Genomic DNA, 24,969 nt, shown 5'->3' with positions numbered 1-24,969 from the left:
AATAAGTACAAAATGCATCTTTGCAGTGCAGAGGAAACAGCATCTAAATGCCACTTCACATGCAGCTTCTGTTACACAGACTGTTTAATGAGGGACATCAATGCATTTAACCTGCCGTTACAAATGCAGAAATAATGATTTGATGTTTTAAACATAAAACGTTGAATATTGATATTTTGAAATTATTTAAAAAATGAAACGTTACTTTAAATGTGAAATTAAAACCAATTCATTCAAACGGCTGATTCATTCAGGAATGAAGGATTTGACTGTCTTAATGAGTGAGTCACTGAATCATTCATTCAAACGATTCGTTCATTCTGTAACGAAACACCATCATGTTGTGTTGCTGAGAGACTCAAAACAGTCCTGTGGCTTTTGTTTGAAACTGTTTCCATTGGCGAAGTAGAGCAAAAACAGGCAAAATTGTGTTTAAAACGTAAGTCACTTAATATTAACTTCTTGTTTATTGAACTGTTGTAAAATCAACATCACATTTGAAATCATGCTGATATTTGGAGAAAAAAACGGCACTCTTCATGTGATATTGATTAACTATAATATTAGTAATATTAAATAATACAATTAAAAAAGACATACAGAGGTGTTTTGAGGTATATTATCTTGAATATTGGGGGCATTTGAAATGCATTTTAGTAGAATAACTCACGCAGTGAAAGCGTGCTCTCTAAATGCGCTAGTGCACTAGTCTATACTAGACTATATCATGTAGTGTATGTTTGCAACTCTCAGGTGTGATTTGTAGAATGAAGGACATACTGGATAATGTCAGTCACATCGTTAAAACAACAATCACGGTATTATCATTGACGATATACCCGGCCTAGACTATTTCACACACCCCTATTTAAAAATCTGTAAATTTCTATGTAAAAAGCACTGAGTGACTGATTTGAAAAGTTAGTGATGAAATGAACAACAGAGTAACTCATTACTTGGGGGGGGGGGGGAGTGGCAGATCTATTATTTTGCATTTACACTCCTAGTCTTAATGCACAGATCATTTGACTTACAGTATCAGATTGTTTTGTTACGTCCATTCATTGCTGTAGTTAACACTGTCCATCGGATTCAATCGCGCATTTAAATACGGTTGTTAATCCAGAAACTCTGTCATGTGTAGTTAGCAGCAAAACACTGTTGAATAACAGATGTGGCTTTTTAAACCAATCCATCAATTTAACGGCAGTTAAACATGAAATGTGTGAAAGTGTCTGCTGTGCAGCTAAGCCTGCTCACATGACTCGGTTTACCATGTGTTTCTGTTTCCCATAGACTCACTCTCTACTGCTTTTCACACACACACTCACATTCGCTTTTATTTCACCCCCTTGACACCCGTCTCACTCTCCCACACACTCCTCAGAGAGACAGAAAGACACAGACAAGAGAATCATGAAGCAAGTAAATAGTGTAAAGCCTGTTCACACTGACAGCCGCTCGCAGGGCAAAGCAACCGGACGTCTGTCATGAACAAGAGAGTGAAGGAGCTTCAGTCAGCATCCAATTATGATATTTTGAGTTATTGTTATCAATGGGTTTGAGTCATGTAACCTTGTATTCCATTGAATTAGCTAATTAGGACACCACAATTTTAGATACCAGTGAGATTTCACAATTCTTGTTTCCAATTTTGTTACCACAGCATAGACTACTAGCCTAATGAAGTTCAGTCAAAGTTTGCTGGGTTCCTATGCAGTTTGGAAAAGGTCTAGATAAGTATGGAAAAATATTATTTAGTTTTCTAAAATATAGAATTAATAATTTCTAAAAAATAAATGTATGAGACAAGCAGAGTGTTTTCATTTAGTGATTTAGTGTATAATTATTGTCGAGCACAACTGAATGAATTCAAGGCGCACAGTTTCATTATGCAAAACTGTTTTGTCTTTTGTCTAATGGATGTGTGCCACTCAAACCAGCAACAGAGAAAGGAGCAAATGATCATCATTGGTATTATTTTGGATTTAAACCCAGTGCTTACAAATGATGATTAGTTGTGTTTTTCAATAAGAATAATAATGAACCCACCATTTAATCAATTGCCGTCCCTGATTTGGCACTAATTCGCTGCAAGGACATTCATAACGGTGTGTGTGCACTGGCGTGGAGTGTTTTTAGTTCATTCCTATGGAAGCTCAACTTTCATAAGAACTGATTGAAAACACCCGCTCTGCTCCGCACCGTTCTGAATGGCTGTGCGCATTTTACTTTCTCTTTCGAATTACCGCCCCTTCCCTGGTGTTATCGGGATTACCGGTGTTGGCACACGTCGACTAACCGCTAGTAACCGGTGGGAAAATTTCCTCACCATCACATCCCCAGTAGTCGGTGTTACTACTGGTGTTACTTAGTGTTACCATTAGTGTTACCGTACACCCACTAGGCCTACATTACTTGCCCACCGCTGCGTCCGTACAGCACGAGCTGCAGAGTCAGACGATGAGAGAAAGGAGCCATGACTGATGGCGGAGGATTTGATGTGCAACAGATCCTTACAAATATCTTATCTTGTTAAATGTGCGGTCGCTCTCTATACACGGAGTACACGTGATCACAAAGTGGCATTCAAAAGCATAACCCCCCCACAAAAATGGATTGAAACAGATTGTCCTATGTTCTATATGATTTGTTTCTGCCTACATACAGGGATAATGTGAAGCTAGTCATTCATTACCATTGTGCTGACTGACTGCACATTATCCCTTATATAATGCATGGAAAACCGTATCAGAAATGGTCAGCATTCTGAAGGCGTTTGATTTATTCATTGATCTCATTTATTTATTTATTTTCCATCCATTTCATTCCAAACCTCTATTTCTGACTCATTATGCATTACTGCTGTTGCTTTCCCCTGCAGAATCCTTTCTAGCTACAAGAAAACGGCTTCCTTATCTAGTTAGATAAGCCCATTTGAGGTCAAGTTTTCATTACACAGCCCACCAACAGCAACAGGAATTGACCATGACGAACAGTACAGTGACCTTGTGACCTCCACAGATAGAATCACTGTGGTTGTGAATGGAGCTTAACACGGGAACAGAACGCTCTGAGATCACGAGGGAGAGGGATGTCAGTGTGATGAGGAGTGACAGAGATCTGCGGAGTGGTGTTTTTCATCATGTCTGCTTTCTTCTGCAGTGACAGAGCTTTGCCCGCGGCCTGCATTGCACAAACCATCTGACCCACATACAGACGAGCACAGAAAAGCTGCCGAAGTCGAAGCGTTACGCAGGATTCTCTCTCCCTCTCCTCCTCTGCACTGCTTTCTTCTGGTGTTCTCACAGCTTCTGTCCTCTGAAAGTGGATGAACTCATTGGCACTGGCCTGGCTGTTTGATGACACACACACACACACACACTAATCTCTTCTGCTTATTAACATTTTTCCGTTTTCTTCTGCTACTCTGTATTTTCCCATTGGGAAAGATTATTTGTCCAAGGACAAAATGATTTTCTTTATCCAGTGACAAAAACTCAGTGACCGATAAGATACATCTTTCAGGAGCCTCTGCTAAAAAGCGTCTTCTTTTTTTCACTCAAAAGTGGCTCTAAACACACTAGCGCTCAAAAGTTTACGGTCAGTAAGATTTCTTTTGTGTGTGTCTTTGAAATAAGTCTCTTCTGCTCACCTAGACTGCATTTATTTGATCAAAAAATACAGTAAAATAGTAATATTGTGATTATATTATTAGAATTTACTATAACTGTTTTCTAGTATGTGAATATATTGTAAACTGTTTTTATTCCTGTGATCAAAGCTGTATATTCAGCATCATTACTCCGGTCTTCAGTGTCACATGATCCTTCAGAAATCACTCTAATATGATGATTTGATGCTCAAGAAACATTTCTGATCATTATCAACATTGAAAACACTTGTGCTGCTCATATTTTTGTGGAAACCTAATATACTTTTTTTTATTATTATTTGATGAATAAATGTGTCAGCATTTATTTGGGGGAGAAACACTTTGTAACGCTTTGTAACGTTGTCTTTACCGGCTCAGAGAAGGTCAACATCAATGAATATTGCGTTGCCTATTTATGCCAAACGATTGATTATTATTTTCTGTTGATGACTCATTACAACTGCATGGTGTTTACATTATATTGTGTGTAAGAGTGCATATTTTATCTCACTCATCTTTTCGAATGAGCAGCTGGAAGTAGTGAAGTATAGACATTACAAAATAAGAGTCCTGGTGTATTTAATCAGGCTTGTTTATAATAAAAGTTTGGCCTTGGGCATTTTTGTCCTGGTAGTAGTTGGTGTTTTGGTTGCACAGTAAACCGTATGGCTTTGCCAACGCAGGAAAGAAAGACTAAGAACATCATTTGAATTATGCAATAGATTTTTACTAGTATCAGCACAACAATCTTTATTACATGCATATATTTGCACACACACACAGTTTAAAGAAGGCCCATAAATATTTACATAATATTTAAATACAATTTGAAGCAGAAATGTTTAAATAATACATTTAATTACTATACATATTTATTTTTATTCTAATAAATTTAATTTTGTATCCATTATTTGATACATTTTCATTCTAAAGTTTTTCTAATGTGCTCCTAAATTGCTTAACTTCCTTGGGGGAAAAAGAAAGTTAAACCTACTAATTAACTAACTATATATACACACACACACACACACACACACACACACACACACACAATCAGGAATAACACTTTCAGTTGGGAACCTGTGTGTTTCTGCATGAGTGTGTGTGTGTGTGTGTGTGTGTGTGTGTCTGTGTGTGTGTGTGGTGTTTGTTTCTATTGCTCACACATCACAGGCAAGCAGGGCTTGGCACTGGTGTCTTATGCTAATGTGCTATTGTGTTTTCCTCCTTGCAAGACAAGCTGTTACTTACTGCCTGTACGTGTGTGTGAGTGTGTGTGAGTGTGTACTCCTCAGCTCATTCAAATGAGTGTCACGTTATGCTGTTGAAATCTGATCTTCTGTGGACTGTACAGGGAAATGAAGCTTCTCCCTGTTTCTCTGTTGCTCTTTGTAGAAGTTTCAGTGGCGTTGAGTCTTCTGTGTGAGTCTGTCTGCTGTCTGGCTCTGATGTGACTCATCACTGCGTGTGTGTGTGTGCGTCTGTGTGTGCGTGTGTGCGTGTGTGCGTGTGTGTGTGTGTGTGTGCGTGTGCGCTGGTGCATTCACTGTTGACACCGCACAGATCTTGTTTAATGTTGGTGTTAGTGAGAGAAATATTGTGTGTGTGATGAAGGCATTGCAGTTTAAAATTCCTTGCAGCTGCAAACCTCACTAGCACATCTCCTTTTGTTTTCAGAACACATGATTAATATTCAGTAGATATCGGCATAAAAAAATCCATATCAGAACAACAATTCAGTACCAAGTGGATGCTAAAATTTTAATGTAACATTGCCAGTCTTATCTATCTATCTATCTATCTATCTATCTATCTATCTATCTATCTATCTATCTATCTATCTATCTATCTATCTATCTGGCACTGGTATTGACTGCTGAAGTTTTGGTACTATGACAACCATTGTGTTGCAAGTAAAAAAAAATATTATTTTTATTTTTTTTGCATGCTTTTTCCAATCATTTAGACATTTTTAGTTATTAATGGACCAGGTGTGAAGCTGATATGACTCTGGCTCTGTGGGACTAGTCATGTGTGAACGTCTCTGTCTGTCTCTGTCTGCAGGAGGAGGCTGAGCGATGAATAAGCTACGGCAGAGCTTCCGGCGAAAGAAAGACGTTTACGTGCCCGAGTCCAGCCGGCCGCACCAGTGGCAGACAGACGAGGAGGCCGTGCGCGGGGGCAAATGCAGCTTCGCTGTGAAGGTAATGAACACACACACACACACACACACACACACACACACACACACACACACACACACACACACACCCCTGTGCTCAAACACCTGCAGCTGTCAATCGTTTTCATTCTGTTCATGCTCGAGATTACTAGAGCTTTGAGACACTTGTTGTCTGCTACTGTTCTGCTTGTCTGAACACTCGTCTCTGAACTATTTTTGGAAAATAATATGCTGTGTTTCAAGCCATTTTTCTAAGTAAGTGTTCTTCTGTGCTCTTTATGGCTCACATATGAAGAACCGTAGCTTTAAATATTTTCATGTAAAAAACGTTTTAAATTTTCTAAGACATTCGTTGACAATCTGTAAAAATAATAAGTAAAATTTACTAGGGCTGTCAATATTAATGCGTTAATGCATGCGATACATTTTTTCAGTTGTGCACAGGTCACTTCACACAGTGCTTGAACGGACAGAAACACACAAAATGATGCCAAAATGCCAGTTTTGTCGAGTATCCTCGCAAGCACTGTCTTAAATGAGTTAAATGAACATAAAGAGTTGTGAGGAAATGTGTATCAGATCCGCGTGATGTGCGTCAGGTCTTAAAGTGACGGCAGCCTAATAAACCTGCTGCAGTCTGTCATTAATGTTAATCAAACAACAACTGAAAAAGAGAAAATCACTCACTGATCTTCATTGAAGAACTTTTGTAGCTTTACTAAGTATTAATCTATATTTAAGTTTTACACACAATCCCACAGAGAGAGCAAACTGAAATCAAAGACGAGTGCACGTCTCCAAATTCTGACCGATTTTCCCTTTAGATGTGATTTTTCACCTCTGTTTTTAGGCTGGTTTATTATTGTACCATAAGGTCTCAGTAAATCGGTGGCCTCTGGCGGGAGTGTGTGTGTGTGTGTGTGTTCTGTTGTCATGTCCTAGTTTCACTATCATCATCTGAGCTCTTATTTCTCCACCTGCTGATCATAAATATACTCCATACAGCTCAGCGTGGGTGTGTGTAAATGTGTGTGTGAGTGTGTATAAAGCAATGAGTCAGAGTTTTTTATGGCTTGTGCTTTTGTTCAGTTGAGGTGCTTTTTCAGGAGAATGACATCCAGTGAATTGGTTGTTTAGGTGCATAGAATAACCATTTCTAAAAATTCTTAAGTCCTTCTTAAAGGAATAGTTCACCCAAAAATGAAAATGACCTGATTATTTACTCACCCGACAGGCCGTCCTAGATGTATACGACTTTCTTTCATCAGCCGAATAGAAATGAAGGTTTTGGAGGAAACAAAAGATTTTTCTCCATCTAATGCCAGTGAACTGTGAACTAACGTCTACAGGACTTTCTTTGTAATTCTCGGATTAGTTTATGATGAAATTGTGTAGTTTTGCACATCCTTAGCATTAATCAGTTCATATTGAATGTCTTGATGAATAGATCTGCATTAAAAGCGGATGGAGGCAAAGCTGAGGGAAACAGTCGCACAGTTCTGAGCTCATGCACAGATTAGCGGTGCATTTTTCTCAGTTTTACAAGCCACTGAAAATGTCAATGGAAATCTAATAAACAATAACCCCAGGATGTGTGTTGTAAACCATTGAAAAGAATTCCATTAATTCTAAGTTAAAGGAATTTATAGAATAGAATGAATTAATTCTAACTTTGCAACTTTAATATTATAATTTGCAACTGGAAAATGAAGCATATGTTTTAGGATATTATGATTTTGTGACATTTTTGTGATTAATCACATCACCCCTCTCCCAAATATCTCATTTTCATTACTGTAGTGCAGCTGCTGTTTACAAATATATACTGTACAATTTAAATAAAATTTTATTATCATGTTTTGTGACGTCTGTTTGACGTATAACGTGGATATCTTTTAAATGTTTTTGTCGCACGTCTTTCTCTGCCTGGACTCTGCGTGGACCGGAGCAAGTTTCTGATACCTGGCTATTAACACACATGTTTGAAAGCGTCTGATGATGACCCGTTCACATATAAAGGTTCAGTTGTGTTGAGGACACACTTCTGACTGCCCGAGAACACGAGCTCTATGAATAACTGTGCCCATTTCCCAGCTAAATTACTGCTCTGTTCTTTACAGGCAATGGAAAACGGCTGTTCTCGTGGTTATAGACAGCTGGTTTTCTCATTCGTCCTCAATAACTGGTTCAGAGTCATGTTATAAGTAGGGATGTGCGCAACAACTAATTTCATTAACGTTTTTAGCGGAAATATTGCAACCGACTCGTCGACTTGTATAACTCCTATTACGTCATTCGTCATCACTACACGAAGACGAGTCCATACTCCCCAGTAGCGCCACTGGGTTTCCCTGTGTGCTGTTGCATAGGTTGTAGAAAGGCCCGTGCGATGGCATGTGCGTCATCACTATGACACACCCCTTACGGCATTGGTCCTGGCTTTTGTCCACACAGGGCTCGTTCCTGGACTGATCCCGGCAATGTTACTAGGTACCCATCCCGGCATCGATCCCGGACGTGTTTGTGTTCAGACAGAAGGCACTATAGCAATTTTTTAATTTTTTTGATATTATCTTTTTATTTGGAAAGGCAAATTCCCATCACATACATTAATTACAAATTTAGTCGTTCAAGTGCATAGGTAGGGATGAATTCAGAGAGTATAGATGAGTTTGTCCCTTCTGAGTTTTTCTTTTACGGACCACTACTTATTCCAGTTAGGAACAATAACAAAGCAGAACAGAACCGGGATGCGCACCACTTCAGGTAATTAAAACATCACTTAAAAAGAGGGCAGGTCCACACAAAGCACAAGTACAGTCAAATGAAATCAGATCTGATTGGTTTTACATACTCAGTCCATTTGGTCCAAATCTTATATAGAAAAATCAACTTTGAGGGAAAAGGATATCTTTTCCATAACATAAATCTCATAGACAATTTCAATCCATTCATCAATGGTGGGTGGATCTACTTTTAACCATTTCCTCGTAACAGATTTCTTACTGGCTGCCAATAGTATCGCCATGTTTCAAACCCTAGATTGCCCAAATACACAGTTTCACATTTGAATGGACTCTAGCAATTTCCCGGGATCAACGGCGCTGTGTGAAAGGGGCTTATATGTGTTCTATTTGAGATAGAGTACTTAATCTATGAACAGTCACTATACTGTCAGAACGCCCACCACACACCAGCTTACTGGTGGAGAGGAGACAGAGTGATGAAGCCAATCAATGTATATATATATATGGGGATGGTTAGAAGGCCATGATGGACAGAGGCCACTGGGCAAATTTGGGATTTTTTTGTGACCACAGAGAGTCAGGACCTCGGTTTAACGTCTCATCCGAAGGACGGAAACTAGATACATTCCTCGCATTACGATCATTGTATATTAAACTTGAGTATTCACTTAAGCAACGTTGGCCATCATAGACATATTTATTCAAATCAACTGAGTCAATATATGACCAATAAGTTCAAACCCAATAGCCTATTATAAACAGATTTCCTCAACCACTTGCGTGTCCGGGTTTGAATGCCCTTCTCCTGTGCGAAAGGGATCTGTACACTTGACGGCGGCAAAATCGCAAAAAAAAAAAAAAGCTTGTTATGTACTGACAACTACATTTAACCTGATATGCTGATATAGCAACTGTTCAAGTAAGTTTCATTCATAATATTTCTCCTTTAATCTGACATCAAATTTCATACCGTATTGTCCTCATAACCGATACTATTACAAGCCTATAATAAGCAAGCTCAATACTAGTTTGACATGACAGAAGAAAACAGAAAGGTTTTGTGTAGGCTTTTGAAATGCTCCCTGACCTCGCTCATCTCCGAGTGAAAACCAACGCGTACAAAACCTGAGGTACAATGAAATGTATTTGTTTTCCACTCCAGATGTACACTTTTTAAAATAACATATTAATTCTGAAATGTAACATTAACATGACTAATTTAAACAATAGCATTTGTAAAATTCTAAAGCAAAACATTAAATGTGCAACAAAAAAATTATAAACGACTTATTTCCAAGTCGACTAGCAGCAGCAGCTCTCGTTTAATCGACTAGTCGAATACTCACGCATCCCTTTTTTTCCTCCTCGAGTTTGAGCAGCATATTCTCCATATTCGTGTATCAGACTACATGAGCAATAAAAGCCTGATGTAGCAAATATGATACTCAAAAAAAAAAAAAGCGAAAGAAAATATGCAATTTTTGTCTAAATGTTCAATACATTCTTCCATTATTGAGTATTTTTTTCGTATGTCAAGCTTTAACAGGGTTCATAAACAGGTGCACACCTCTAGCTGTGCGTCTCCTGATGTCACACACTGACAATAGCCAAGCAGCTCCTGTGTGTTTGACTAGGGAAGGGGAAGGACTTCCTCTCTGCACAATGGCTGTCCGCCTCAGCCTGACCTCAGACGCCCCGGTCACGCTTGTGGGCGAGACGCAGGGATGTCTTCTACGAGAGGGGTCTGTCCTGGGCCAGTGTTTCCGCACATTGAGTGTCAGTTTGACACCGCTCCCGTAGTTCAAACAGGATTAGATGGGTCTATGTGACCGCCAAAGTCCTAATATGGCGCTGACATCTTGTGCAGATTTGAGACCTGCTTCTGCGCAGTAGTGAACGTGTCAAACGAGTCGCGATATCAAGGTCCCGCCCTCACTCCTGTAGAAATGGTCACTACAAAGTTTACTGTGTGAAATAAACAGTAATGGACATGTAGAAATTAAAGTTAAAGCTCCAATCTCCTCCCGAAAATGCAAAAAAAAGTCTGTTGGTGCCTCGGTGACTACTTCGTTTAGAGAAGCTGTCAATCACAGCTGTCAATCATGACGTCACATTCCCGTTTTTATAGCATCAAATAACTCAAACAACGAACACTTGTGTGATTAAACTACTTAAAATGACAGAAAACATATTTGGAAAAATTTTTGAAGTGTAATTTAATTGTTTAGTTTCCATCGCATTCCACTTCATGGGGAGGGTGGGGCTTATGACCTATACTGGGACCAGCCACCGGGGGGGCGATCGAGACACTTTGGCTTCACTTTTCAGGACTTGATTGGAACAGGAAAGACTGATTTACACGTTTTCAAAGCTACTGTTTCTCTGTGTGTCTCTAGTATCTGGGGCACGTGGAGGTCGATGAGTCTCGTGGAATGCACATCTGTGAAGAAGCCGTCAAGAGATTGAAGACGGTAGGTGTACGAACACACACAGATCTTCAGTCAGAAACACAAGACTTCCTTCATCTCCTGTTCATCACCTTAACAATCTCCTCAGTCCATGTCTGCTCTCCTCCAATCACATCACATCTCTTATCCTGCAGTCGACACCAAGTGATCTATTTAAAGTGTGTCTGTCTTCTTCTGCTGTTCTCTCCCCCTTCTGTCGGTCTCGCTCATGTTATCATGCGTCAGTTAAAAAATGTTCCAGGTTTAAAACAAGTTGAGCTCAAATGTCTGCATTTGTGTCATAATGTCGATTAACTCGTCACTTAACAAAAGCTACATTTACAATAGGCACTTTAATGTAAGTACTGTACTGTAGATAGTAGCAGATAATGAATGTTGAAGTCCCCCTGTGTTTAAAAATCAAGCTTTTATATGTCTATGTGGTGTTTTTAATATGCTTTAAGACAAAGCATGTGTAAATTCATAAGTCGACAGCATTGCTGAGTATTTTCTCTTTAAAACTGCAGTGAGCCAAAGACAGTCTCAAAAACACGCTTTGAAATCGCTGGTGTTTCTTTTTTTGGTGATCAAAGATGAGTTTTATGGGATACAATTATTGACCACAGTCTACAGGGGGACTTTAAAATAAACATTATTTAAGACAAGTATTTCTGCAAGAACTAAATATCATTCATGTTAACATAAGAGTAGTGTGAAACAATTGCTTAGTTTATAAGTTTTTAAATCATTAAAAAAAGTATTACTTTTATTCAGTAAGGATGAATTAAATAGAGAAGTGACAATAGACTTTTACATCGTTGCCAAAATATTCTGTTTTAAATGAATGCCATTCTTTTGAAAATTCGATAACCTTTTTCACAAAAATCATTAAGTTTTCAACATTGATAATAATCAGAAATTTTCTTGAGCATCAAATCATCATATTAGAGTGATTTCTGAAGGATCATGTGACACTGAAGACTGGAGTAATGATGCTGAAAATACAGCTTTGAACACAGGAATAAATTACATTTTAAAGTATATTTTTTGTTTGACCATTATTTTAAATTGTAATAATATTTCACAATTACTGTTTTTACTGTATGTTTTCTCTTAAATAAATGCAGCCTTGGTGACTTTAAAACAAAAACATTGAAACATCTTACTGACCACAAACTTTTCTTGTATATATAAGTTTTTAGCCAATAATCGTACAGTAATCACTGTAAAGCCTTGTATTGCTCTCCCAAACCGTCAGAATCATTTGCATTTCCACTGGCTTGACTGCTGAGCGAGGGTGTTGCGTTACCTCATAACCTGCCCACAAACCTGTCACAATAGTCTTTGTTTACGAGTTATTCCAGTTTTGATAACATACTTAACATTCAAAACAGTTCAGTGTAGCATTAGTGTCATCATGAGCGTCACATTTGCCAAATAAAATAATTTAATTTCAGACTGACTGAAAAAAAGTAAGTAGGGCTGAAGTAACTTGCCAGCACAACAGAAACAGGAATCTGCTGCCAGTGAACAGCATTGTTGATTTGAATGGGAGTGATGTGGTTTCGTGACTTTGTAAACACATTATCCCGAAAGCTTCACATTGGGCACCAGCTCCAGCACCGAGTCAGCAGAACAGGTATCTTATGATTTCCCCAAACCGCAGCACGTAAGCACACAATCCACCAGGAGAAGGACAGGCGTGAGTTTCCGGTCTCGGCAGCGTCCAGCGGAAGACATTCCATTCCTCAGGGAAAAGGAAATTCTATTTCCCGCATTGACAAGGCCTCAGACGCCTCCGCCCAGGTTAAGCTCAGGGGAAAATAGTTGTGATGTTTGTCACTTTCCACCTGACGGCTTGCTCTGAGTAATTGCGTATCTCCTCAGATTGACCTTCTGTTTAATCACATTTCACATTAGTGCTTCAGGTCGGAGGATGAGGGCTGCTTGTCGAGGGCCATCCTTTTCTGTGAGGTTTAATTAAGTAAGTGGCTATATAGAACTAGTCTCTTTCTCACACTCTTTAAATGCTTTTTTTTTCTTACATTGAATTTCACGAAGTCTGTCAAAGAAAAGATCTTGCTTTTTTCAATGCGGTCAATAGAAACGAAGGTTCAGAGTTCACAGGTGTCTGCATGCTCTGTGAATAAACTCCCACTCGTCTGGGAATTCTGGCGTAGTCTCTCATACGGCTGCTTTCACAGAGAGTAATGAAAGGAAGAGTTCAACTAGGAATGAAAAGTGTGTCATTTACTCTACTCATGTTTTTAAAATCCCCATATTCGAAAGGTTCAGTAAGCGATTTCTGAAAAACCCTGTTGAAAGTGGATCGGAGTGAGCACCACAATACACTTGTGGCCAATCAGCAGTAGGAGGCGTGTCCACTCATAATGGGGAGGAGAGAGAGTGAGCCAATCAGCAGTAGGAGGCGTGTCCATTCATAATGGGGAGGAGAGAGAGTGAGCCAATCAGCAGTAGGAGGCGTGTCCACTCATGATGGGGGAGGAGAGAGTGAGCCAATCAGCAGTAGAGGGCGTGTCCACTCATGGTGAGGGAGGAGGGAGAGTGAGCCAATCAGCAGTAGGGGGTGTGTCCACTCATGGTGAGGGAGGAGGGAGAGTGAGCCAATCAGCAGTAGGGGGCGTGTCCACTCATGGGGGAGGAGGGAGAGTGAGCCTATCAGCAGTAGAGGATGTGTCCACTCATGGTGAGGGAGGAGGGAGAGTGAGCCAATCAGCAGTAGGGGGTGTGTCCACTCATGATGGGGGAGGAGGGAGAGTGAGCCTATCAGCAGTAGAGGATGTGTCCACTCATGGTGAGGGAGAAGGGAGAGTGAGCCTATCAGCAGTGAGGGGCGTGTCCACTCATGGTGAGGGAGGAGGGAGAGTGAGCCTATCAGCAGTGAGGGGCGTGTCCACTCATGGTGAGGGAGGAGGGAGAGTGAGCCAATCAGCAGCAGGGGGCGTGAGCCAATCAGCAGTAGGGGGCGTGTCCACTCATGGTGAGGTAGGAGGGAGAGTGAGCCTATCAGCAGTGAGGGTGTGTCCACTCATGATGGGGGAGGAGGGAGAGTGAGCCTATCAGCTGTGAGGGTGTGTCCACTCATGATGGGGGAGGAGGGAGAGTGAGCCAATCAGCAGTTGGGGGCGTGTCCACTCATGGTGAGGTAGGAGGGAGAGTGAGCCTATCAGCAGTGAGGGGCGTGTCCACTCATGAGAGAGTGAGCAAGAGGATGATTTGAAGAGAGATGGCTGAGAGACATTACAAAAGAGAAAAGTTCAGAGGAATATCACTGAGAATGATTATGATCAGACACGAGCTTTAGGACCCAAGAGCTTTAATTTTTCATTTTCAAACTTTAAATCCATCGAGCTTTTATTTTGGCGAAAAACCGCAGGGATCTCTGAAAGCTTTTTTATTTTTTTTATTTTTGATAAGCACTTCTCATTACAAGTATGTGATGATGTTTAGTGCATGTTTTGTTCTTAAATGCTTGTTGAAGTGACTCAAACTCAGAGCAGATGCAGAAATTGAGTTAGTGTGGAACCGAGTCGCTCTGAGACGCTGAAAACAGCATCGGGTCATGAACTGCTCGCGTGCAAATGAACACAGTGCAGCGCTTCACTATGAAACACGCAACACATATATTTATATCATTTAATCACAGCCTTTGCGGGCACCATATTGCCATTTTGGTTTCATTTCAAATAATCTTGCAGCCCTAGTCTGAGTGTTATGCCTGTTAACATAACACAAGATTTAAAGAGGCAGCTAGACAGTCCAAACCTTATTATCTCCACAACTAATCAACACTAATTAAGTTACCATCACTGTAACCCGGAGCACAAAATCAAGTGGCTTTAAAAGGAGAAGTGGCAGGATCTCTGTGTGTGTGTGTGTGTGTGTGTGTGTGTGTGTGTGTGTGTGTGTGTGTGTGTGTGTGTGTGTGTGTGTGTGTGAGTGTGTGAGTGTGTGAGTGTGTGAGTGTGTGTGTGTGTGTGTACTGTTTTCTAACCCGTAATGTGATTTCCTCTCACTGGAAGCCTGCCACCCGTGTCCAGGAAGTCCATGTCTCTCTACAGAGGCTCATCTTTATTAATGTCATCCACTTGTGTTTATTGTTTATCATTACTGTGTTAGCTGCACCCAACATCCTCCAGATGGCGCTCTCATTCATAATGATAAACGTGCTTCACATATATGAAGGCTTGTGAAGATCTAATCCCTATAATGTCCCTAATGTCTGCATTTGGTGACTATATGAATAAAATTATATGAATTTTATAGACTATATTAAAATAATTGTATGTAATTACTGTAATGACTTCCAGCTCAAACGCTTAAGTTATGTTTTCACTTGCTTTTTAAAAGTGCAAATGCTTGGAGCTTGTCTAATTTTAATTGGGAAAAGATTTCACATTTTCTAGGTTGGTATTGGCATATATATATATGAAGCGATAAGTCCTTCGATTTGATCTTTTGTGTTGGAAGCGTGTTGATGGCTTGTCGTGAGGCTCTGTCCTGCTAGGCTTTGTAACAGAACTCTTATCCCGAGTTTAACCTTCAGGTTTCAGAAGAATGAGAGCAAGCACACACTTCCGCACTGATTCTAGCCCCTCTGTTTGTGTTTGCTGATGATCTTTGACCTCTGGAAGTTGGAATTCAGGGGAAGGACATTAGCGTTATGCCATCAGACGCACCCTTTCTGTTCAATGATTAAGCCATTCATGTTGGCGCTCGTTTTCTCTTCTAAGCTTTTGTTGTAAACAACCTTGTTACCTCCTGTTTTCTGCAGACCTTGATGGAAATAAATGTTGTGATGTCATTTCCATCAAGATGTGCATCAATTTTCTAGTATTGACAATGCAAGAGTCAAGACTCTGTAAAGTCTCCTCCAGCACATCCCAAAGACTTTCAATGAATTTAAGGTCTGGACTCATTTGTGAGTTTCATGTGTGAAAATGATTCTTCATGATCCTCACAACCATTCTTTCACAATCTGAGCCTCATGAATCTTGACATTGTCATCCTGGAATATGGCCATGATGTGTGTCCTACATGGTTGTTTAAGAAATGAAAAGCTAAGCACTCCATCAATTAGGGTTAAAAGAACTGTTGCCAAACATAAAACATGCTAGAAACATAATAATCACTGCAATAATGATCCAGTCATAAACTCTCAAGTATTTGAGTCCAAACAGCAACTTTTTTTTGGCCGGACAGTGTATTCCCAGAACTAACCAATAATGTTGAACCACAATGTTTGTGGGCTGGTTATGTAGTAACTGTTATGACAACTGTCCTCAAAACAGTGGAAATGCAGGGAGAGGATTGCAGATTTCAGTAAAGGGGGACATTTAAATTGTTCTTTCCTTTTAGTGTTTCCTGTTTCTATTTATGTCCAGATCTTGTGTTCATGTCTGTCTACGGTCTGCATGTTCTCTGCTCAATATCTCTAGCGTCAGTGCGGACGTTATTATCCATGAAACTCCAGCCCTCCTCCTCCATCTGTTTGCATATGTTCTGATGTGAATGCATTATGATGTTCTCTTTTTCTAAGCAGGTTTGTTCTCATGAGCCATTAAGAGCATCTTGTTCCTCTCTCACCCCTTAAACCTCTTTTCTAACCCAATGAGCATTGCTTTCCTTCTATGGCTGTGTATGAACGTGTGACATGCTCTTCAGCATAACCATAACTTTAACTTTCCGTAACATGTAACCTCCACCTCTTTCTGTGAAACTCTCTGTGCCCTTAACTGAAGATGCGGGGTCAGTATATAATGGTTATGGTGGTCACGATTACTTGAACTGAAATCCAAACCTCAGTTAAGGGACATGAGGTCAGTGTAGATGAGGAAGTGAGTCTTAGACCTGGCGAACGGTGCACTTCTTGTTTCACAAAGGCCACATACACACGGCAATGTTTAGGGAATGCCGGATGCACTGATGCGGTTAACAGTCCACATGCATATTCATAATACAGCAGTCGGTCCTTCTACTCCACTAATGATAACCACTGCAAAGCATGAGTCGCGCATCTGTAAACAAGAAACATGATGCAAGCAGTTTGTGAACACAGATGTAGATGTAGTTGGCATATCTATAAATAACCAAACTCTGTAGAGAACAGGAATTCAACTGCATGTGTATCAGGGTATCAGTGTTATAAAATAAAAAATCAGTTTAAGTTTTACTAATTTTGTTATTTACCAGTTACTAGTTTTTTTTGTTTTGTTTTTTTTTTGTTTTTTTTTAACAATAGTTTGTGTCTATAATTAGTTATTAGTTCATTTTGTTAATACATATGACAAATAGCTCTTTTTCAGATTTTATTTTCATTCAGTTAGAATTTATTTTATTTAAGTAGAGATTAAACCGTATGAAGATTTTATATCACGATTATAGTGACCAAAATGATCACGGTTATCGGTATTATCAAGGTATTGTTAAAATGTGCTGGAAATGTTCAAAAGCTGAAATAATTTCGCCACATTTTATATTGAAAACCAACAAATAATAAATAAAATTAGCAGCACTATGTGCTTTTAGGCCCGGTTTCACAGACAGGGCTTAGACTAAGCCAGGATTAGACCATAGATCAATTAGGACATTTAAGTAATTTTTATAAACATGCTTAGAAAAAAACATTACCGATGTGCATCTTAAAACTAAAAAGGCACTGATATATTTTTAAGATCAGTCAGTGCAAGTTTATTTCAGTGGAAACAGCTCAGACATTTTAGTCTAGGACTAGTCTTAAGCCCTGTCTGTGAAACCAGGGGGTAGTTCGCTTAAACATTAAAATAATAATATTGACAACAACAACGGCCATATTTGAAGTGAACAAAATGCTTACGTTTATCTACGACATGTTCAAATAAAATTTTACAAAATAATAAAGCCTTTAAACCGTTTTTTAAGAAAAGTGATGAGTCAAAATGATAAAGGATTATAGGTATTTTATCTGCTCTGTAAATAATTCTAGATACCTTGTTATACGAATTGTTTAGATTTTAGAATGCACATCAGATTATTTCCATCAATCGTTTAAAATGTACATCTTTGCATACAAATCCAGCCCAATTTTCAGGGGCAGAATAAAAAAATCCCCCTCTCTGACAGTAGGTGGCGCTTACTGAACAGCAGAAATAGAGCTGTGTCCCTGTGCACTTATAAACACTACTTTATTAGGCACTACACAGACATAAGATGAAGACAGTCAGTTCCCATTCGATTCATTCATTCATACATTTTTATAATCACGCAGCACTCGACTGTAAAGATTGTAAAAGTTTGTAGAGGTTGTAAAACTTCACTGCCTTCTGCCATGTTTTCACGCACAATGAAACCTAAGCTGCATGCTGTTGCTTTGCTTTGTTTAATGCTGGACATAATTTACCATAAGGTTTTCAAATCCCGAGAATCAAATACGGTTTTAATGATAATTCAAATATTAAATGGTAATGCAAACCGCCAGGAGTTTTAGGAAACCTATAACCGTTTCATCCCTAATTTCACTCTTTTAAATTGGTTTTAGTTAACAAGTATAGCTCTAGTGTGTATGTGGCCAAAGAGAGATTTTCTTCCTCTCAAATCTGGGATGTGTGTATGGGATCAGTGAACACCGGAGCCGAGATCAGTTCTGTCCCTGTGGCTCTTCTGATGGAAACCCTCGAGGTCATCAGAAGCAATCCTAATGAACTACTGCTCAAAGCTGCTGCCATCACTAACATGATAACATGATTTCATTTAGAGGATTAGTTCACACCAAACAAGGGAAAATCTGTCATGATTTACTCACTCTCACTCAAACCTATTTCTTTTTTTCTTATGTGAAACACAAAAGGAGATATTTACTAATTTGTTCATGCTGCTCTTTTCCACACAAAGAAATTGAATGGAAACAAAAGCTGTTGAACTCCAGAAAACAGTAAAAAGCACCATAAAGTAATCAGTGTGACTCTTAGGGCTGCAAGATCATGGTTAAACTAATCGTAATTATTTTGCTAAAGTTATAATCACGATTGGTCTCATTTGAGACATTTCTTTTTTTACATTTTATCAGATTTATTGCTCTTTGACGTAAGTTGTAAGCTGTTTATGCGCATATAGACCTATGAAACTAAACAAAAATTTAGTTTTTGTTTAGTTTAGAAACTAAACTAAATTAACGTTACTTTCTAAGTTGATGTGATCATCATTTTGAAAATAAATACAAGAGCGTTTCCGATGACAATCAGCACTAGCCATTGAAGTAACGCTTCATATTGTAACTGAGAGAGGTTCGATTATTCGTTAATTGTTAGATTAATTGGGAAAAAATAAATCTAGAGATTAATCGATTGAGAAAAAACTGTTAGTCGCAGCCTTATGGTCTACTTTTACGATTTCTCATTTTTGTAGCTCAACAGCATTGGTCCACATTCACTTTCGCTGAATGAAAACGAGCCGAAGTGAGTAAATGACACATTTTTCATTGCGTGTCAACTATTCCTTCAAGAATACTGAAATAATCAAACTCACTTAGTGGAGTAATAATACTAGACCTGTAACAGCACCAATAACTTCAACCTTAAACTTCACACGTGGTGAGTCTGACTCCTGATTGGTGACTTAGAGGTGTGATCTCCCCCTCTTATCCTCTCCATACTTCACAACTTTGTCATTCTTAACCATCGAAAGCCCCTAAACCAGAGTCCGCCCCGACACGCACTCACAGGACATTGTGTCTCAGTTCATTTGTAACCCTCTCCTGCCTTTTCCTCCCACCAACATCCCCTTACCAACCCTCCATTCCAGGACAGAAAGTTCTTCAAGGGCTTCTTTGCAAAAGTAAGTTCTGCTGTGTGCATTTATGTACAGTCCCAAATATACTCTATGCAAGTACATCAACGCAAGCTTGATTTCATATGTTGTTGCTACAGAATTATGTGCAATTTCAGTCATTATTGAAACACAAGTAGATGCTGCAAAGTGTGTTATAGCGGCCATTTGATTAAGAGTTTTCTGCAGTCAGTTTTCTCTTTCAGTTTATGTATACAGGCATGATGGAAGAGAATCTTGCTGAGCTAGTTAGTTAAAGTCACAGACATTGGAAATAAACATTGCCATCCTTTGAGTAGAGGTTGACCGATTTCGCGGATACCAATAATGAAAATATTTTCAGATAGCCGATTTTTTTTTTGGCCGGTAGTTTTTAAAATCAATAATATGAATGAAAACTTTTAACATAGAGTAAAATAGTGCTGAGTTTTATTAGAAAATACAACAATGTAAAATATAACAATAATGCCATAACTATTATAGTATTTTGTCATTATTAAAATAAATTAAAATACATAAAAAATATCTAAGCTAAAAAACACAGACATGTTGCTTTTATTTTACTGTCATATAAAACATAAAAAATCATGTACAAGAAGGGGAGAGAGAAAATGGGATAGAAATAAAATCAACTCGTCTTTTTAAATGTAATTTTTGAATGGAAATTGCGAATTGAAAATACGCCCAATGGAAACACGTCAATTTCACATAAACTCACATATATTGCAAAAAAGTGTTTATGCTCGCATGAGGTGGTTTTTCAGGCAATTCGAAAAATGAATATTTCGCAAAATTGCAATGGAAACAGTTTTTGCGCATTTACAGGTCACCTGACGTAGAAGGCGTGGTGTGTTTGGACGGAGTTTTTCATTAAACTCATAAAAGATAAAAGTATTACTGGAATACTGGATTCTAAACAACAAAAAAATGCCACAATTTATCAAGACCTCGAAGCAGAAATGAGGGAGAAACACCTCATATGTGCAACTCACAAGTATAAGTGGTTTTCCTTGCCATTAATACTTGGATACACACATACGTCTCCTTCCATTTAAAATAATGGCTAGTGTGGCGGCTGGGATATACATAAACCTACCAACATCTGTTGCCGTAATTTTGGGAATGACTTATCGCTAGAGGAAAAAAAATGGCGTTTTAGTCGCATAACATCGGTTAATGGAAACGCCGTCATTTTGCAATAGTTTTTTATCGACATTTAGAAAATATCGCAAAAGTTTTGCGCAAATCTGTAATGGAAACGCGGCTACTGTTGATTTGAACCAATAGCCGAGAGGTCCAGAGCAGCGATGAGTGTGGATTAATTAGTCTTAGTACTGAGGTCTTTTACCGCCACAGCAACAAAGAAGTATTGCACGATTGCAGTGCCTTGCTCAAGCATTCAGCTCTGTGTTTGTGTACTTGCATAGAGTATGTTTGTGGCTCAAACATGTGTGAATGTGTGTCCACTTTTTTCCCCACTGATAGATTAGTTTGCTCCTAAAACACGCCTGGAGCAATAGAAGAGTTTGTGCAAAGGGGCAAACTGAGTTACACAACTCATTTGTTTCCTTTCGTGTAATGAAAATGTGTGTGTTTGTGTGTGTGTGTGTGAGAGAAAGAGCTAATTTCTGCACTTAGGTAAGTGTGAACACGCAGCTCCCCGAATCAGGATGTGTGTGTGTTTGAATGCTTACTTTCTGTTCTTTCCTTCTGGTTTACGCCAACATGCCTGCTTCTTCTAACACTGCTGTAACCTTCTCAAAACTCAATGTTTTTAACTTTTCTCTATTTTCAGGTGTTGTTGGTAGATGAAAGTACATTTGTGTGAAAGTCGAGGAGGGTGAAGGGCCTCAACAAGGGCAACTTGTGGGAAAAATCAACTCTCTTCTCTTTGAAAGTCTCTCTTTTCCCTCCATCTCTCATTGTGTGTGTGTTGTGTGTGTCCACACAGGCGGGTAAGAAGGCTGTGCGAGCCGTGCTCTGGGTGTCTGCAGATGGCCTGAGGGTGGTAGATGACAAGACAAAGGTACTGAAGGACTCCACACTGACCTGAGATGATCCACCAGATCCCACAGTACAGATGCTCATAGTGAAGAGCACTTGCTCACTGCAGTTAATGCAGTCTCTATTCCATTCATCCAAACTGGTTTTGTGAATCAGACCAGCCGATTAAATGAAAAGATGCAATTCAAAAGAAGGCTTTTTTTTTCATGAACTCGTGTAAACTTAACAAGGAGAGCTCGTGCACATCAGGATTAGTGTAGTTAACTAAAATTAAAACCATACTTTTTTTTAATTCAAAATAAAATATTTATACAAAAAATTGTTTCAGCTAGTAAATTTCTCATTGTCATTTAGTTTAACTTGATGTACTAAAATAACTAAAAGTGGGGGAAAAAAAATGTAATTAAACAACAAAATGACTAAAACTTTTAACTAAAATTAAAAAGAAAGCTGAAATACAAAAAATAAAAAACTGCATGTATGGTGTTGGGAACTTATTCCTTCATCGAAGCAAAAACCAGGAGACTTGAGATGGATCTTATAAGCAGAAGAGATTTATTCTTCCAAGTAGTCTGTAGTTCATCATCATCATCAAGACTGACCATAATACAGTATTCATTGTAATTATACTTTTCAAAGAGGGGAGGGATTACATAGAGGTGGAGTCTCTGAACAAAGCATGTAAATTAGTATACAGGTTAAGGAAACCCGCCCCAGACTCCAGCGTGTTACCAGTCTCAATCCAATCAGCATAACTATTCAAACGCATATGTGCTAATCCAATCAGCCCAACGATTCATCGTCTAGGGCTGGGGCTCGAGCCATTAAAGACAAAAGGTGAGAATCTCAGTGATCTGACTCATTTAAAACACAATAGAGAAAACAGGACTGGCAGGAAAGGAGACTCTTGCTGGAGACTCAATAATCATCTGAAATCAGTCTACTAAACTTTATCAGTTTATATACTATTGCAGTGCAAAAAACTAAATTAAAAGATTTAATAAATTTGTAATCCAACAATGGCTTTAGAAGACATTAAAGTCCCCCTGTGTTGAAAATCCAGCTTTTAATGTCATGTCTATATGGTGTTTTTAATATGCTTTAAGACAAACCATGTGTAAATTCATAAGTCGACAGCATTGCTGAGTATTTCCTCCTGAAAACTGCAGTGAACCAAAGACAGTCTCAAAAACACGCTTTGAAATCGCTGGTGTTTCTGACGTCACAAACTACCTTGTAACCAATCAGATCAACGTGTGATCGTCAACCAGTGGATCTCTGAGCTGAGTGAGTGAGTGGAGGCGGGGCTCATTTGCATATTCATAGAACCACGTATACTAAATGAGGCAAGGGTGTCGAGTTACATTCAAGATATTTTAAGGCATGACATTTTGTTTTTTTCAAGGAAAAAACGTTTAAATATGTAAATTTGTTGATCAGATGAGTTTAAAGGGATAACATTATTGACTACAGGGGGACTTTAAATAAACTGACCAGTAGTTATACTTTTTATAATGCTCTTGCATCCTTTAATTCTTTGATCCCATTCATTGAAAATGCACAGAAAAGAGCATGTCTTCAAAATGTCTGTGTGTGTGTGTGTGTGGAAGAGGTTTGGGTCAACATGAGGACTAGGTGAATGAAGCAGTTCTCCTTTTCTTCATGCACACATATCATATTCATCTGCCGCCTGCTGGTGTGAGCCAGTCATTGCTCATCACTGCATGAAGGCCTATGCGCATGAAACCATCTGACAAACATGTCAAGAGGATAACCACAGTTCAGTTTGTTTTATGTAATGTTTATGCATTATAATAATAATAATAATAATAATACAGCAGTCTCCTCAAGCATTAACACTGACTGAAGAAATCAGCTGAACGTGTGTATAGACTCCGTGATCAGAATCTCTGTCCACCCAAAGCAAGCGCTGTTCAGTGATCACTGCACAGACGTAATGAAGAAATTAAAGACACTAACTGACTTTTAAAATGTACAATCTCTCACTGATGCAGATTTCTACGAAAGCAGAAATTACAAAAATTATAGTTGTTTATAAATCTGTTGTCAACAAAAGAGAAGCTCTCCCTTCTGTTTCACAGTACAGGAGTAAGTAGGTTTAAAAATTGTATAAAATAAAAATCAAACTTCAATCCACATTTAAAGCTGATATTTAAAAAAAAAAAAAAAAAAAAAAAAGATCATGTGTTTTTTCTCTTCTTTTCACCCCTGATGAGTTTGAGTCCCTGATTACAGTGTGACTGCAGATAAACTGATGTATGACTGATGAACACTGGGTGTTTTCAGACCTGTAGATCATTTGCTCTGTTCTGAAAAAGGGGCTTCATTTTTAAAGGCATTGCATGGATTTGCTCCAGACTATCTTTCAAAAATGCTTACAGCATATGATCCTGTAATCCTCAGATCCTCGGATTCTTTTCTTATAATAATACCTCAAAGTAGAACTAAAATATCCGGTGATGCTGTGCTCCTCGCGTCTGGAATAACCTTCCAGAGGAAGTACGACGTGCTAAAAATAGTCGAAATTAAAACATATTTCTTTAGTCTGGCCTTCCTGTAATATCTTATAATGCTTTTTATGTGTTTTTCTTCATTTTTAGATATTTTATGCCTTTAGAGTTAATCCTTATAAACTTTATTCTTATTCTTGTATTTGAATGGGTCTACTATCCATCGTATCTATTGTTTTTTTGTCTGTAAAGCACTTTGAACTGCATTGATTTGTTTGGAAAATTACTATATACATACATTTGCTTGCTTAATGTGTTACAATGTTGCATTTTCTTCTTGGTTTCTTCTTAGTTTTTTCACAAGGCAACATTTCAAAGCGTACCAAAATGTGTTTATACAAGTCACATGTGCGTAAAACGTCTTCTTATTGGTCAGAGATTGGTCGTCATCCGTCAAGATTGACTGACATTTATGTTCCACTGGCTTATTGTGGCTTCATCTGTAGCTGTTGTGACAAAACATTGTGCGTTTGTGAAATAAAGAAAACAAACAGGACGCCACTGGTTTCCTTTCCGGGAAGTTTGTGGAGCGCGTCACAAAAATGTATGGAAACTCAGCGTATGGGCTACTAGCAAGCTC

The 24,969-nt window shown here is 38.7% G+C and overlaps 1 protein-coding gene across 4 annotated transcripts in view; it reads left to right on the top strand.

Moving 5' to 3' along the window:
* numb (NUMB endocytic adaptor protein) overlaps positions 1-24,969 on the top strand; it is a 65,268-nt gene that overhangs the window by 26,609 nt on the left and 13,690 nt on the right. For 3 of the 4 annotated variants that reach the window (XM_079854340.1, XM_079854337.1, XM_079854338.1), the window contains exons 2-5: positions 5,720-5,859; positions 10,981-11,055; positions 19,831-19,863; positions 21,806-21,880. In XM_079854340.1, coding sequence (XP_079710466.1) covers positions 5,734-5,859; positions 10,981-11,055; positions 19,831-19,863; positions 21,806-21,880 — 309 coding nt within the window. In that variant the 5' untranslated portion in view covers positions 5,720-5,733. The remainder of the gene's footprint in view (positions 1-5,719; positions 5,860-10,980; positions 11,056-19,830; positions 19,864-21,805; positions 21,881-24,969) is intronic. The other variant, XM_079854339.1, reaches the window with a different exon arrangement.

The sequence above is a fragment of the Squalius cephalus genome, assembly GCF_949319135.1.
Source record: "Squalius cephalus genome assembly, chromosome: 20".
Lineage (NCBI taxonomy): Eukaryota > Metazoa > Chordata > Actinopteri > Cypriniformes > Leuciscidae > Squalius > Squalius cephalus.
This window is presented reverse-complemented; position numbering and strand designations above follow the sequence as displayed.